Source organism: Leptonotus elevatus, chromosome 1 (assembly GCF_054856555.1).
Source record: "Leptonotus elevatus isolate MCC_2025b chromosome 1, RoL_Lele_1.0, whole genome shotgun sequence".
NCBI lineage: Eukaryota > Metazoa > Chordata > Actinopteri > Syngnathiformes > Syngnathidae > Leptonotus > Leptonotus elevatus.
Window position 1 is genome coordinate 19,834,821 of NC_141239.1, and position 16,799 is coordinate 19,851,619.

General features: G+C 40.3%; 1 protein-coding gene across 9 annotated transcripts in view; it reads right to left on the reverse strand.

Annotated features, from left to right (window-relative positions):
* The window catches only part of LOC147181179 (adenylate cyclase type 1-like), a 67,630-nt gene extending 51,248 nt beyond the window's left edge, over window positions 1–16,382 (reverse strand). For all 9 annotated transcript variants that reach the window (XM_086081629.1, XM_086081630.1, XM_086081628.1 and 6 more), the window contains exons 1-4: window positions 15,593–16,382; window positions 7,945–8,094; window positions 7,615–7,733; window positions 767–878 (exon numbers count right to left, since the gene is read on the reverse strand). In XM_086081629.1, coding sequence (XP_085937755.1) covers window positions 767–878; window positions 7,615–7,733; window positions 7,945–8,094; window positions 15,593–16,198 — 987 coding nt within the window. In that variant the 5' untranslated portion in view covers window positions 16,199–16,382. The remainder of the gene's footprint in view (window positions 1–766; window positions 879–7,614; window positions 7,734–7,944; window positions 8,095–15,592) is intronic.
* Between the last annotated feature and the right edge of the window lie 417 nt (window positions 16,383–16,799).

The window sequence follows — 16,799 nt, forward strand, 5'->3', positions numbered from 1 at the left end:
CCTTCATACATTTGATAAAATAGGCACATTACTATATATATATATATATATATATATATATATATATATATATATATATATATATATAAGATATATATATAAAAACTAGGATGCTACAATTGAACTGAAAATCAATTGAAACCATGAACTATTAATAACAGATTCAATTGCTAGTCAATCTTTTTTTTTTTCTTTTCTTCAGATTGACTAGCAATTCTTAAGAAAAGAATTGCTAGTCAATCTGATGACCAGGTGTTGTGGTATTAGTTAGCTCATGCTAAATGCTATCTTGATTGACAGCTCAACAGCGCTAAACAAGCAATGCACTCACCGTCCTCCAAAGTTTTATGCTCGGCCCCAGCAGCTGCAGCTGACCTCACGTCGGTTCCGCATTGTAACAATGAAAATATTTTGCGAGAAAAGTTCCGCTCGTGTTAGGACTGCAGCATTTGGCTAGTAGGACTACATTTCCCATGATTCTTAGAAACGAAAACAGGAAGTAGTTGTAGTTCTGGTATGACGGGGGGAATGCCTGTTAGCGATTAGATGCTGATGAGAATGAGAACGCAAACGTGGATGTAAATAGAAAGGAATTTATCAGTTAAATTACTTTTTTATCACATGAATCACTATGACAACTGTGTTGACATAGTGATTGGAGGTGGGGGGGAGGGGGGGGAAGTGTGTCCCATTAATCCAGGACATCTGGTCACCCTATACAAAGTTGTATACTTGCTAAAATGATCGACAATAGAAACAGACTCACCGTCGCGAGCTCGTCGAACTTTCCAAAAAGCTCATTCAGGAGTTTGACCAGTTCCTGCGCGGTGCACTGCGATGCCAGGCTGGTGAAGCCGACGATGTCCGCAAACAGGATGCTGCCACGGGCAAAACGAGAAACGGCTTGTTATTGTCATGATATGGTGCCGGATCAGATTAGCAGCCAGCGAGCTCTTTAAATGACATTTAGGAGGTCAGTTTGCACAGCAACTTTGGATTTTTGACGGCGAACGAATCAAAGATGGCAATTAGCGGCCAGCAGCAGGCGAAGGAAGATTAAAAAGACGGAGGCAGCGAGATAGACAGAGAGAGCGAGAGAGCGTCGGCCCCATTTTGACTGGCGGCACAGTCAAAGCGCAGTGACTGAAAATAGAAGCCAGAGTATTCTCACGGGGATCAAGGTGAAGACGTTTGCTGTTAGAGGAGTCATTCAGGGATATTAGGCAGCTGTCAGGACCTTGTTAGCACAGTTTCCACAAAGCAGGCCAGTTGGCAGCGGTACGGAATTTGAGTCATACCAAATTTTCTCCTTCGTCTGTTCCCCCTTTTAACACGGAGATCCCATAAAATTGCCACCTAAAAGTCATAGAAACAATCAACTGCGTGCTTCCTCACAGTGACACGGCATCCCAAAATAAGTAGGGGTTGGAATCTTTGAATGTCTCACGATTCGATTCCGATTTTGGGGTGTGCGATTCGATTAAGAATCGATTTTCGATTAAGAGCGCCTTTTGATTCAAAATGACTTGATTGACAACGATTTTTGCTTCAATTTATAGATGTTCAAGGAATCGTAAGGATCTACTCCAGTCTGACTCGCTAATGCTAATTAGCGCGCTACTCGCAGCACTTTTATCACTCAAAAGAACGGCTCCAGGCTGAAAAAAAAACCTTTTATTGGAATAACGTGATCGTGACTTATTCCTTCTACTCTCTAATGTGGCTACAACTTAACAGTGTATCAGACCGCGTGGAACCACACTGCCCCTCAGTGGCCAAATCGGGTACAAAATGAACAGCGCTCCCAATAAAGGCACACACAGACAAAGGGAAGACAGTATAAAATAATTTACATAAAATCGATTTTGGGACATTTAAAATCGATTCTGAATCGTACCAAATGAGAATCGTGAATTCTTATGAGAATCGATTTTTTTTGGCACACCCCTAATAATAAGGTAATGAGATGTAAAATACCATTACACATTGACATTCCACCTCCTAGACCAGAGAATTGCCAGTTTCACTTTGATCCTCCATTCCGCGTGTGACAGTGACGTCTCGAAGAAGGCACCGAAGAAGAGGGCCGCCGGTTTAATTCATGCCAACACTCAAATTGGCCGCCATCTGTGACGGACAAATATTTAGAACGCTGAATGTTGCATTAGTGCAAATCTGCAAACAGTGGGCCTAATGCGACACTTAACTGCATTGTGGGTACATACAGCAGCCAATAATAGAGCAAAGAACTGGAGAAAACCCAAATTGATTTTGAATAGGCAGCCTACACAACACATGTCCCGTTATCTAATCCCTGAGAATAACACAATAGATCCTGCCACGGGGCCCACTTAAGGTTCCCTGCCAAATCTATTATTTGTTATTCCCCCCCCCCCCCCCCATTTAGTTCTTGCTGAAGTGAATATTTCCTTCCAGTTATTTTCAGCAGCAAAGAATAATTTAAGCTGGTTTTATATTTTTTTAGAGCAAGTCTGTTGTTTTGTTTTTATTCTTTTGAAAATGCTTCATTTTACTTTCATTTTTAATAGTTTTAGAGTTAGTTTTTTTAAATAAAGAAAATATATGTCAAATGCAAGGTTAAAAAAAAGTCACTTAAGAAGTTAAAGTCTTAAAAAGTTAAATAAACAATTCCCCAAATTACTTTTTGACCTACCTTCTTCCGTATGGCTGAACCGTCATACCAAAATAAATACATATAAAATGAACTCCGAAAACAAAAATGAAAACACAGGACATTTTAGCTATAATTATAGTTTTAGTTTGTTTAAAAAAAATAGTAAAATGTAGTTTCAATTAGTTTTCATTTAATAATATTTTTTTCGTTTTTTTATTTTATTTCATTTGCGAAAATGTTTCACTTTCAATTTTAGTTTTTTTATTACTTTTCCTAAACTATAATATCCTTTGTTTGTGATCGCAGTGTGCGGTTAGCTTTTAGCTTTTTCTACTTTTTTGCTCGTATTTTCTGGAAATTTGGATGCCCTACAGCATCGTACTGCCTTTAACAGGTTAGTCTGGGTACTGCAGTGAGTTTTTTTCCTCTCATCACGCTTCACTTTTCAAAAAGTGGTTAAAATGTACAAATAAATAAAATAACGGTCTGCATGCTTGTCACCAATAAATGCAGCAGATAAAACATTGCTGGCCATAACAGAAAGTTTGTTCAAGGGACGCTGATGAAACTTTCCTTTTTCTTTTTTCTTTTTTTTATTGTTGCACATTTCGCCTCTGCATAATGTTAAAGATATTTAAAACCCGTGTGGAACACGGAGGTGTAAAAGCTGCATTTAGCACTCATGTGAACTTGTGATCTGCAAGGCTGGCAACGATATTGGCTGTGGGAACGAACATTTGTGTGAAGAAATTGTTTACTTTGAGCCATTTGGAAATTTTAGGATGCAAGTGAAACGATTTAAGACCTGAACTATGAGCATGCGCTGACGCATGCTCATACAATATTGCCTAATAAAACCATCCAAGGAGAGTTCTTTTCCTAAGCATGCAAGAATCGTTTTACTTTCAAAGGGATGTTTCTGCAGCCTTTGTTTGTCAAATTTCAAAATAAACTGTGTAATATGTGCAAAAAATTTGTGTGACCTTCTAAATAAAAATCTGATCATTATTGGGGGGTTTTTAAAGCTAAATATCTCAATTTTATGTTGTTGAGTTAAAATATGTGTGGGGTGAATCTAATTCATATGAAAGAAATATTCTGTTTAAATAAATAAATAAAAGTTTTATATTATTTGTAGAATTTAAATTAATGTAATCAAATGAATTACATTTTAGACAAAAATAGCTAGAATATTGATATTAAATACATAATATACAATGAAATATTTTTTTTAATCACTTGACTATGCTATATTATCAACATAATCATGAATATTTTAAATTGTATCCCAGTAAAGAGACACAATATTGCAGTTTAGCAAGTGTGACATAATGAATAAATATTCAAATTAGAATTGATATTCTCATTTGTGTTTTATGGTCAAAGAAAAGGGCCATGACATTTACATAGTGTAAATCATACATGTTGTGCTAAACATTTGCTTAGTTTTGTTTTTGACTTTTTAAGGTTCTCTATCTCTGCTGTAATTATTCCCAGCTGGCATTTTGTATTTGCATATTTGATTACTAAATCTGTGGTGCTGGGAATGACTTAAAAATAATGATTTGACATGAAATATTACAGGCACTTCATTTAGAAAATACTGTAAAAGCAGGCTTGAATGTTTTTCAAAACATAGGATGTTATATAAGTATATATTTGTGTTATGAAAAAGTGACTTTTTATAGCTTGGGTGCGATGCCAGGGAGGTCACAGAAATGTTATACGCTGTAAAGTGTCTTAAATTGTACAACAACAAAAAAATATGTGGTCTTTTATATGGCAAATCTTTTTGGAAGGCAGCCATTACCTTTGCAGGAGTTCATTGACATTTTTTTATTTTTAGCAGCTGACCACAACAATATCCGCCTGGCCAGAATCTAATCAGATCAAAACAGAGCCCGCCTTGGCTGAGCATAATAAAGAAAAGCTTGGAGTAGCTACGCACTGTGTATACGTTTTAATTAAAGTCCACCCGAACTACATAAATCCCGCCCTGCATCCAATGTGGTTGTTTCTCCCCCACACTATCAGGAGGGCGGGGGTTCGAGGCACCAAAGCAATCAGGGGAATGCCTTAGAAATGGGATCCATATTTAGACAGTCATACATTCAGCGTTACGCAACAAGAACCTCGTCGTCTCCCTTGTAGCATCTCAAACCCGAGGCGAAACAAACTTTAACTTTCTCCCGTCTTTGATGCTCCAACAGCGAGAGCGCTCAAAAAAAGGAATTAAGCTTGCTCTGACCTCATGGAAAAAAAAATTCTTGGGGAAAAAAGTCAAACGCACTTAACTACAATCGAACATACGCTCACCGGACACAGTAAAATATCACACAAACACATTATAATAATGAGGTATTTTTTAAGTTTTTTAAGAATTGTTAATACATTTTATTTAAAGAATTGATCATTAACTAAGTACATATTCAAATACACTATTAGATCAGTCCTTCTTAAAGTGTGTGTGTGGGTCGGGGGGCCATTTTTCTTTCTTTCTTTTTTTTGGCATACTAGAATAAAGTGTAATTCATGTAATTCATTCGTGTAAACATCAACTACAGTAGGTGGCAGTAGCGCTCTCACCAGAGAGTGCCAAGCAATATAATATGCTCCTCTGCAGAGGTATATTTACAACAATTTTATAGACCATTGATACTATTTATAGTCACGGCAGAGAGTTGGAGGGGGCACAAAATAATATTTCTTCTTTCTGGGGAGAGTGGGTGTTTAAAAAAATAAATAACCGAGAAGCACTGTATTACATTACATTACAATGAAACATTTTATTTGGAATTAATTTGAGTGTGATCAAAACAAGTTATTAGTTATACATAATTTTTGTGCAATTTCAATTTAGTGAATTATTTTTGATGAAATCCCTGTTTGATTTAATTAAATAAAAAAAATATATACAGTAATAAAAATAAAAATAAATACTTGATACTAAAAATAACGTTTATTTTATCAATTATATCTCCCAAAACAGATTTGATTCAGCATTGGATCTGAATGTGTACCTAAATATTTGCGGGAAGTTTCTGGACTTTTTAATTATTATAATTTTTTCAACATTCACTGCCTGACACTTTACAGCATTTTGACATTTTTTAGACCCACAAGATATTATGTTCAATGATTATATATACACCGAATCTGGAAAAGAAAGAACAGACTCTCTTTTCAGCAGGAAAAAAAAAAAAGATTCTGTCCTTTTCCCGTTCTTTTAGAATCAGCAGTTGAAAAAAGGAAGTTTGTACAAAATGCAGCCGTTCCTTTTCTCCCAGTGGACTCACAAACTAAAATGGGCCATCGCTGCCATCTACTGGTGGTTGTGCATCAGTTAAGTTGTTTCCAAGTTTGAAATTCACAATGGAGCAGCACCCCACACCCGTCCCCGTTGTAAATTGTAGTTGACAAATATACCTGTCAATGAGTTTTAATTGCCTGGCGACCTACATTAAATGATCTTGTGGGCCGTATTTGGCCAGTGAGCCGTAGGTTTCCTACCACTCTTTTATGAGCTCGTAAATTGATCAGCAACAGTAAGATGCTTCTCTGGAGTGTCACTTGCTGAGAAACATAATAATCATTAGGTGCCTTCCTTCCACTGAAACATCATTTGCTCAATTGACTACCACAGAAATCGTCTTAAGCCTCATTTAAATTTCTCTTTCTCCAAAACCTCACAAGCCCTTTTTTTTCCCTCCAGGGTGCCGCTGAGTCTTGATGACCCCGAAGTTGCCCGCTAGTGGCCTATTATCCTATTCCTAGCAAGTCCCTAATTGGATCTTTTATGTCAGCGGACGTTGGGTCGGTTGTGTTTAATGATCCAAAACGGCAAATGTTTAAATGCACGAAGACAGTTTTTATGCTAGCAGGCAGACATCTCCCAAAGTGAGTTTTCAGTGTCTATGGCCTAGACGGGTGCGATGTCTCGGTGATATGCATGTACGATCATATCTGACGCTGCTTTTCCAGCGGCCACAATCAACTCGGTTTTCTGCTTCAAAACCACGCGAAATTGAGAAAATCACTCTACAGTGAAAGTAATTTTGTCATTTTGAACATTTCCGTTGCACAGTATGGCAGATTTTTTTTTTAAGTCCAATGTTAGAGTTCTGCACTCTCAACGTAGCACCACATTGTGCCTTGACATGCCTTGCACTGCAAGAGCTGCAGTGTAGTTAAGAGCAGAGGCAGAGAAGGTTCCCAACTAAAAATACATTACGTCATTCTCATAGAGCAGACAGAATATATATATATATATATATATATATATATATATATATATAAACATTCTTGTGAGCATTTTGTATGCTATGTTTTTAGGCCTACGTGTTGCTGCTCCAAGTATAATATGTAGCAGTTGTTTACATTTTTAATTACTATGACTTATATGCTAATTTCTTTTAGCCCATCTCTTTCATTTCCCATTGAAACAAGCTAGCAGACGTCCGTTCATTTTACTGTATATGGTTTGGTTAAACAATTTGGTGTTAACTATCAATGATTAATCATCTTTAGCTTTATGTGTACGTTTAAAAAAAAAAAACTTCAACAGCGTGTCATTCGGCAATCTTCAACCCTTCCGTCATCGTCAATCTGTCAATACTTCAAGCCGAATCGTCAATCGGTCAACCTTCAATGTTCCATCAATCATCACTCGTCATTGCGTCAGCAAATGGGACCCCCGCCATTGACGGATTGACAAATTTATTGACGGATTGACGATTACAACGACGGATGAAAACCCTCGTCCGTCAAACCTTAGATCGTCAATTTTTCGAAGTTTCCCGTCAATCGGCAACAAAATGGCCGTCTGTCATTGACAAATTGAGGGACCTTCCGTCAATATTACGTCCGTCGGTCGCCCATGCTGCTTCGAACCCCACTTGACCGGGTACCAAAAAAACAATAACGCGGGTTCTTTTCGATGGAAAAGTAGCAACATCAGTGGAGCCGAGGGGGAACTTTACCTGACGTTGTCGTGCCGCTGGATGTAGATCTTGTGAAAAATCCTTTCTGGCGGCTTCAGGAAGTCCTCCTTCATCTCCATGGCGACATTCCTGGGCAGCAAACTCATCAGGAGGCGTTCCTGGATGCCGGAAAAACAAAAACATCATCAAAGTTAGGATATTTGACCATGCACGCATTTAGTGTACGGTTATTTGTGAGTCTCTTACTCGTAAATTCAACAATTTGAGATTTTTGACTAGTGTTGACATCGTCTTGGTATTTTCTATTCAATTTCGCTAAACTGTATTATTTTTGGTTCTCCAGCATCAAATAGCTTTTACAGCATGCACCTGTTTCTCATTCTCGTCCTCCATGCGAAGTCGCTCCTCTATGCAGTCGCGCGCCTGCAGGAAGGCCTTCCTCTGCGCCCGCTCCGTCAGGATGCGCACAAACAGGCCCGACAGGTTGACGCTGGTGAACAGCACCGTGTTGGCCACCAGCTACCGGCACAAACATAGGAAAAACTAAATGTTACTTTATACGCTCAGAAGAAGGTGAAAGGATGCTGTGGAAGCTTAGAAATGATCGTGCAGGTGTACAAAGTAAATTTGTTGTTGATGTTGTTTGTTGTTTTAGTCGTTTACTCTCTTCCAAGTGTGAAGTTTACTCTGTTTAGAGTGGGACCAAATATATATATTCAGGGAGCAACGAAATGCATGTACCGCCGTTACGTAATCAGATTAAAAAAAAAATTAACTGTATTCCATTACAGTTACAGGAAAAAACATGTAATCAGATTACAGGTACATTTATTAAAAATGGGGATTACTTCGAGGGATTACAATTTCTATGATGAGAGAGAGTGTGAGAAAGAGAGAGAGAGAGGGACAGAGCGACAGAGCGCATGCACGCCCGTTGCTACATGTCGGGGAGGTGGGAACGAACGAACTGACTAGTCGTGTCCTCCACACGCGGGCAGTTTGAAAAAGCTTCACGGACGGGAGGAGGAAATGGCGACCGGTATTTACTGGAATTTACTCAGAGCGAAAGTTTGAGCTGAGAGTCCAGCGGCATGCTACGCGCTGTAGCTTGTTGCTAGCTAGCCCGCTAGCCTACAACCATAATGTGAGTTACACCTTCCAAACAAATCTTCCTCCCACCAATTCACTATTTAAACATCACGCACAACATATGCACGGCTAAACTTGTGACTGGGATAAAAGTTTATTTTGCGGTTGATGTCACGCAGCATCATCTTCATTGGATCTATCTATCTATCTATCAAACAGTGAGGTGTGGTTGCTTTCAGTGACAGTTCGAAAACAACATGTGGCCTTCAATCAATCAATCAATCAATCAATCAATAGCCTACATGCTTTTTAATTACACTAGCATTTTTGCAATTTGTAGGCTGCCCGGGTCCCTATCACCCGCAAATAGCAGGGGCACATTGTATAAAATATATATTGTGGTGATATTTATTTGTATTTTGTCTTCGTGAGCATACTCAATATTGGAGTAATCCAAAAGTAATCCAGTTACATTACTTTAATATTATGGTACTTGGATTACGTTACTAACTACATTTTTTTTAGCAGGTAACTTTGAACTGTAACGGATTACATTTTAAAAGTAACCCTCCCAACCCTGTATATATTGTTCAGGGTAAAATTTACTCGAGGAATCGAAAACCAGGCTGAGTGATGAATATGTAAAGTTCTTCCATAGTGTATGGGAATGCGACATTAAAGCATGAGTGGCTGTGTGAGCAGCTTCATCCATCACAGCGGATGACCGCACACCGGCATGGCTGCTTTCAACCTTGGTTCCCACCCCCTCAACCCCCCCCCCCATTCCACCAAGGTTGGTTGACTTTGAACATCAACCAAACAAGATCCGCACATTCACTTTCGCAGTATTCATGGAGCAAAAGGAATTTATTATCAGCATATTTCTAGCTCATTCGTCATTAACCTTTCTTATAACGAGAAACAAATTCACAATGAATTACTTCAATGCATAACTTGGCCATAATGCCACATTAGTGCTAGTCCGCGTTGATTTGTCTCGCAATAAATACATCTCCAGCGCCACAGGCGTGTGCAGTGAATAAAAATGGCCGTATTTCACTACAAATGACGTGAACGCTCTTTTGTGGCGAGCCTTCAAACTGCAATAACTGGAGTTAGTGCATCCGTATCACCGCCGTCCACAAGGACAAGTGCATTGACATTTTTATAAACCCATTCTGCGGAGGAATTATGAGCCAAGCAATAACACTTGTTTTATTTATAAATTGCACCGATGAAGGGTCCGTTTTAATGGACGTCGTTGCAAAGTAACTGTATATATTAATTGGGTGTTTGCTTTGGAATTGTGTGTTGTTGCAGTACATTTGAGCTGCTTGTGAGAGACTTCCATACTATGACAACACATCAGAAACAACATTGTTCTAATGAATACAACACGGGAAGTTCTGAATATGCAGATAATGCCGTTATACTGTTAAGTCAGTTGCTCCCAAAGACGTATTTATACGTTTTATGGGTGTGTGTTTTTTATGCTAGAGCATACAGAAAGCTTTGATGCAGCCTCTGAACTGAAGAGAATGGTTGAAGCAACGCTAGCTCTTACAATAACGGCCAGTAGGTGGCAGCAGAGTATAAGAGATCAACCAGGGCCATGTTGCAAAAAGTTAATTTACCCACAGTTTAAAACAGATTTGTGAATAATGATTAAACTTAGCTTTATTTTAATGCTCATTGCTGCAAAACGGAAACAGATAGACATTTACTTTTTTCCTGATGAAAAAAAAGAGACTCTAATCTTTCTTTTGGTAGGTTCCATGTTTTTAAAGCAATAGAACAAAATATTCTGTGGGCCTTGCAAAATCAGTCAAAATCCAGTAAACCAGCCGGGAGCGAAGGGGGTTGCTTCACTGAAAATGGCTGGGAGGGAATGAGTTAGTAATGGATTATTTTGGCGATTGTGTGGAATTTAAGGTTGATTATTCATGTGTTGGAACAATGGAGGCAAGTCGGTGTGCAGTACTTGGTTGCAACCAGCAGAGGTGCGGTTGATTCACTCCTCAAGTAATTTTCAATCTGTAGAAGCACGAGATATCAGCTATGGAGATTAAACTACAACAACTCCCTGTAATATGATACTTCCATGGAAACAGAAATTCAGAACATTTTGATAGATTGTCCTCTCCATTAAAACCCCAACTAGTTTGCTGTCTAAAGAAGACTAACATTGCACGCCAGCTATGGAAAGTTGAGCTGCATTCTCACTATGCTGACTTCTCAGCATTAAACAAATATGACACCTGCATGGAAAAAGGAAGAAAAAGAAGAAGAAAAATGGAGGATATGCTTACTGTTAGCTCGTAAGAAGTAGTAGAAGAAGAAGAAGAAGAATGTGGAGAAGGAGTGTGAAGACGAAGCAAGCCTTGTTGGTATTTAATAACTTGAAGATTTTACTGTCTGATTAGACCTTTTGTTTTTTTTGTTTTTGTTTTTTTGTTTGCTTGTTTTTTGTTTGTTTTGAGTGGGGTTTTTTTGTGTGTGTCGTGTTCGACAGCACGGTTTTCTTTTGTGTGCTCAGTTTGAATTGGATGTTGGCTTTTGAATTAATAAAGAAAGCAAAGAAAACAATTACTGCTAGCTAGTAAGAATTAGAAGAAGTAGAAGTACAAGAAGTTGTAGAAGAAATAGAAGTAGTAGACGCAGTAGTAGAAGAAGAAAAAGAAGAAAATGTAGTAGAATTAGAAGATGAAATAGTTACTGCTAGCTAATAAGAAGAAGTAGACGTACAATAAGTAGTAGAAGAAGAAACAGTAGAAGCTAGGCTTACTGTTAGCTTGTAAGAAAAAGTAGCAGAACGAATGGTAGAAGCTGTTTACTATTAGCAAGTAAGAAGACGAAGAAGACATAGTAGAAGTCGTAGTGATAGTATTAGTAGTAGAAGAAGAAAATGTCAAAGAAGACAAAATAGTAGAAGCTAGACTTACTGCTAGCTCGTAAGAAGTAGTAGAAGTACAAGAAGTTGTTGAAGAAGAAATAGTGGAAGCTAGGTTTATTCTTAGCTATACTATAGTTCATTGTGGTTGCAAACTCTTCTCCTTGCCCTTTTGTGTGAGAGCGTGCCTTTTGAGGAACTCCTGCCGTAACCATTTTTCTGACAGCGAAGGACGCAGAGCAGAGCAGTTGCAGGCTAGTTCAGCACAAAGGACAGCTCCTCACAGCGCATTCAGCTGTGGCGCCCAAAAAAAAATACACTTTTTGTGCAGTCTCTTCCTTGCAAAATACTGTGAAACAAGCCGGGGAGGGTTTTGACAAAAAACTGTGAACTTCAGCAGACCCGAGCTACTGGTGAAACATACAAATAAGAGTGATGGGGAGGGGGATACCGTGTGACTGTTACCCTGGGGGATATGAATCAGCCCCAGAGGAGAATGGCTGGAAATGAAAGAGTGGAGCGACAAACTGCCAGCAGCAGCAGCAGAAGTAGGGCAAGTCTGAAAACCACGCGCCACACCAGACATTTTTTAACCATTAAACTTAAAGCTATAATGGAAATCATCTTTTTTGGCACCATAACACTCACCTTTTAAGCAGAGGTGGCAAAAGGACTCACATGCTGTACTTAAGTAGAAGTACAGAAAAAAAGACGTGTAAATGTAGAAGTGCTTATTCGACTATACATCAGTAAAAGTAAAAAAAAGTACAGAATCTGAAATTTACTTCAATACAACATAAAACTTCATTTTACATTTACATTGGTTTCAAATGTGGTGAGTAAAAGTAGAAAGTTGTCAGAAGAATAAATAAGCATTGGGTTGTTTTACTCATTCGGTATGTGTAGGTTTTTAGCAGATTGGGTTGCTTTTACCCAAGGTTCGGTTAATTATTTTGACCAAGTAGCTGCCAGGGAAAAGTTGCATCTCATTCTTGGAAATGTCAGTAGTAAAATTTTTATTATTCTTAAAACCACCACTGTTTTGTGGGTTATTCTAATAACACGAAAAGTTGGGTTGGTCCCTTTTTTGTTTTTACCCAACACTTAAAACAGTTGGGACAAAATTAACCCAAGTTTGGTCAAAAATGGCCCAATGACCCCATTTCCTGGGTTGTTTTGCACAAACCAACCCCCAAAATTTGGCTCGTTTGGTATACAACAACCCAAAAATTGGATCGCTTTGTCCAAAACATCCCCAAAAATTCTGTCGTTTTATACAAAACAACCCATAAAGTTGGGTCAAACTGGCCAGAGTAGTGGATTGGTCCATTTTTTTACCCAAATTAGGTCGTTTTGTATAAAACAACCAAAAATTTGGATCGAAACCACACAGCACAATTGTTTTTTATTATTTTGTGCAAAACAGCCCATAAAGTTGGGCCAAATTGAGCCAAGTAGTGGATTGGGCCGTTTTTTGGCCCCAATTGGCCAAATGTTTTTAGAGTGTGGGTTAGATATTTCCACCCAAATTAGGTTACTGTATTTTTGACCCAGCAGTTTTAGGAGTGCAGGTACCTACAAACTCTACTCAAGTGCAGTAATAAAGTATTTGTTGTACTTGGGTAATTCCTTCCGCTGCCTTCGAGCAAATCACATCAGTCAGTCAGTGAGTCAGACACAGCGAAACAGTGTTGCCTGAGCACGCGGACGCCATGTGCGCTTCTCGGGGAAAAGCAAATTGAGATTCGATCAGTTCATCGCGCGCTCGGCCGATGACAGCATATTTGCCGAGGAGATTGTTTCCCCTCCTCCCCGTCGGTGCGGCCGACGAGACACCTCGGTAGCTGTGTGAAGGACAGTGTTGGCTGCAGATAAATAGACAGGGAGAGCTAATCCATTAAGCTTGGAGATGAGCCCCGTGGCATGACCCCCGAACACACGGACCACAGCTGCATCAACCCCGGCCGGCCAGAAACAGCAATAAGTGACTTTATGTCTCGTTTTTTTTATGTATTGTCGTAACACTTTAACATTGTCTCGGCCTAATATCTTCTTTTAGTGTTGTGCGGTTATAGCTCTCATCAATATTTGGAGTAATAGAACTCTATAAGACACATATACGCAGTACATTCTGTAGAATAAATAACAAGCTAAAGGTCGTGAGTTTGTTACTCAACCATTATGTAACTTTTTTTTCTTCTTTTTTTTAAAAAACTAGGAACATTTAGTCTAAATCTCTCCTTGAAAAATTGATTTGGAATTTCCGAGTGGAAAATCTTTATAATAGGTTTAGGCAAATTCTCTCGTACACAATAAAAATTCTTTGAGTAAAATTTACTCTCCCCCAACCCCCCCCCCCCTCCCCAAGAGAAAGCTGCGTATTGTTCATTCAGTAATCTTACCGATTCGACATGTTATCATCATTGCTCTCTTTCTCTTCTTTTTTTCTCTTTTTCTTTTTTTGTATGTGCGTGAGTATGTGCGTGAGCATGTGCATGTGCGAGTGTGTGTGTGTGTGTGTGTGTGCGTGCGTGTGTACTCATGAATTCACCTAAAACCTATTAAAAATCCCATACCGTTCACCTAAACCGAATACTTCAGAATCCAGCTCGAGTCGTGAGGTTGTCAGGAGACCAGAGGAAGGATCAAAGAAAAGAAAGAAAAGTGAAATCCAGCACCGACCAGACATCCCCTACTACCCACCGGGTTACCAACCAGAATCTTTCACTCTCTTCCAAGTGTAAATTTGACTCTGTTTAGAGTGGGACCAAAATATAAAAAATTTTAGAGTAAAATTTACTCTAGTAGTAGTAGCAGTATAAGTGGGACTACAAACTGATGATGAGCCAAATTTGAAAAAAAATCCTTCCCTTGCAATCAAAGCCAGCAAAAATGTGATTATTGGACGTCTAGAAAAGATTATCCTGATCCCAGATTATTCTTTATTGTGTAGTGATTTTTTCCCCCTACCCGATCGGAACACGATCAGTGCCGACAACCGTAAATGTTGAACCTGTTCAATATTTACAATCGTAAATGTTTCTGCGTGAAGTCAACGACGAGTTTGACGGCGCCCGTGACTCAATGACTGCCACACGAAACGGAACGATAGCCAATAAGGAGCGACCTGAAGGAAAAAAAAACGCTTGCGCTGTTGTTGGATTCAAATAGAAGAGCAGCTGCTTGTCCTGAGTATTTGTACCGAACCCTTTGAAGTCAAGTGATATATTTTCGCATTTCAGATGAAAGAAGCTTTTGTTCAAGAATCCTACCCAGTCGCATGAGCGTGATAAATAACCCTGTATTTGTTTGCGCGGACAAAAAAAGAAGTTCAAAAAGAATGTAAGAGGCATTATTACCCGCGTTGCTCTAAGCCTTGTCCAAAGGCGTACAGCTAGATCACATTCGCAACTAGTCAGGAAAGGGCGAACTGGCGACGGGTTCTGTCACTGCATGCGTAAACAAGGCCGATGCCTTCCCACGTGCAGTGAAGCCTGACCCAATAAGAAGACAGTAACTAGTGATATTGGGTAACGTCTGATCAGATGGAACATCGGCAAAAACAGAATCAGGCGCAAGTCAAGAGGAGAAAAATTGAGAGGCTGATTTCAAATGCCAGGAAGGTCACCTCCTTAAAAAAAAAAAAATTATAAATAAAAAAAGAGATCCACAGGAGTACATGGAGATATCCAAGCTGTCAAGGCGACACGGGGCTGTGACAATGAGGCAAGGACTCAGGAGAGGGAGGTGGGACGACTGCACATGCCTTGACCTTTGCCTCCCGTAGGACCTCCACTGGAAAACCTGCAGCTGGGCGGGCGGTTTTCTTGCACACACCAAGCCCCTTGCCACTCCAAATTGATGATGGAATTTTTTTATTATTTTTTTTAAACGTCCCTCATCCCACTCAATGAATGTGTGAGAATGCACATGTGTGAGTTTAGTTTCCTGGGGCGAGCGTGTGAATGCTGTTTGTATGTTTTTGTTTCTGAGCGAATGTTCACGAGTGCCCGTGCACGTGAGTGCGCGTGTACTCACCGTCCGCCACAGTTTCTGCGTCCTGACGGAAGTGGCGGTGACAATGAGGTGCGACACGGACACCATGAGCCCGAAGAGCACCGCCAGCAGGGTCCGAACGGGCAGCAGCGCGTAGGCGACGAAGGTGACCAGGACCAGCTGCCACACGCCCTGGTCGGGCGACGTCTGCGGCTCCGAGTCGGCGGCGCCCAGCGAAAAGGGACAGCAGAGGAAGGCGAAGGTGAAGCCGAAGAGCAGGCTCAGGTTGACGATCTGCTGCAACTGGGTCACCTGCAGGTACTTGACGTTGGTGACGATGAAGAGCGACGTGAAGACGACGCAGTGCACCGGGTGCGAGCCCTTGGAGATGGTGAGGTGGCCGGGGCCGCCCAGGAGCTCCGCGCCGGCCAGCGCCGACGACATGAAGATGAGCACGGCGAGCGCCTTGAGCGTGGACGTCTGCTCCAGTTTGAGGTTGTAGTTTTGGAACAGGGACTCCAGCTCCTTGCAGTCGAACTCGTCCTCGCAGGCGATGCTGCTCACGGGGAAGCCCGGCGGACACGGACTTCTCTTCCGCCGGCTTCGGACTTTCTCAAACGGCGCTTCCTCCATGTCGGGGCCATTCATAAACTGAAGATGTAGTCTGCTGCTGCTTTTTTTTTTTTTCTCCTTGGGAGGTGGGGGCAGAGCGCACTTTATCCACAAAAAGGCACGAGGAGCTTCATCTGCTTACACAAAAACAAAATATGACGATGGAGCGACGTCCACTCGCAACTTAGCGGCTCTTCGCGGGGCTCAGGCTCAGCTGGGATCACGCATGCGCAGTGCGAGGCCGACGTTAAGTCTCAAGACGATCATAATAATGGGACTGTCCACACAGCGTCCCCTTTCTCTCCCTCCCTTGTCTGCCACCTACACCCTTTTCCGTCATTAAAACAGTCGCATTTGCTGAATAGGAGCACTTCCTGTTCCTGCTCTCATCCAGCCACACAATAATATTTGGACAAAGAAAAGTCTTGGCTTCCAAATGGGGCCCTGAAGAAAAAGGGGATTTCGGCTTTTGGGGATTTATGCCAATATCAATTATTATTGATCAATTATTACTGACAATATACACACAATTCCAAGTCATAAAGCATTAAAGTGTAAATTAACATATCATGGACCTACTAAAAGTATATATAAAAAATAGTACACTTCACATTTACTGTAAAAGTGTCATTTATAA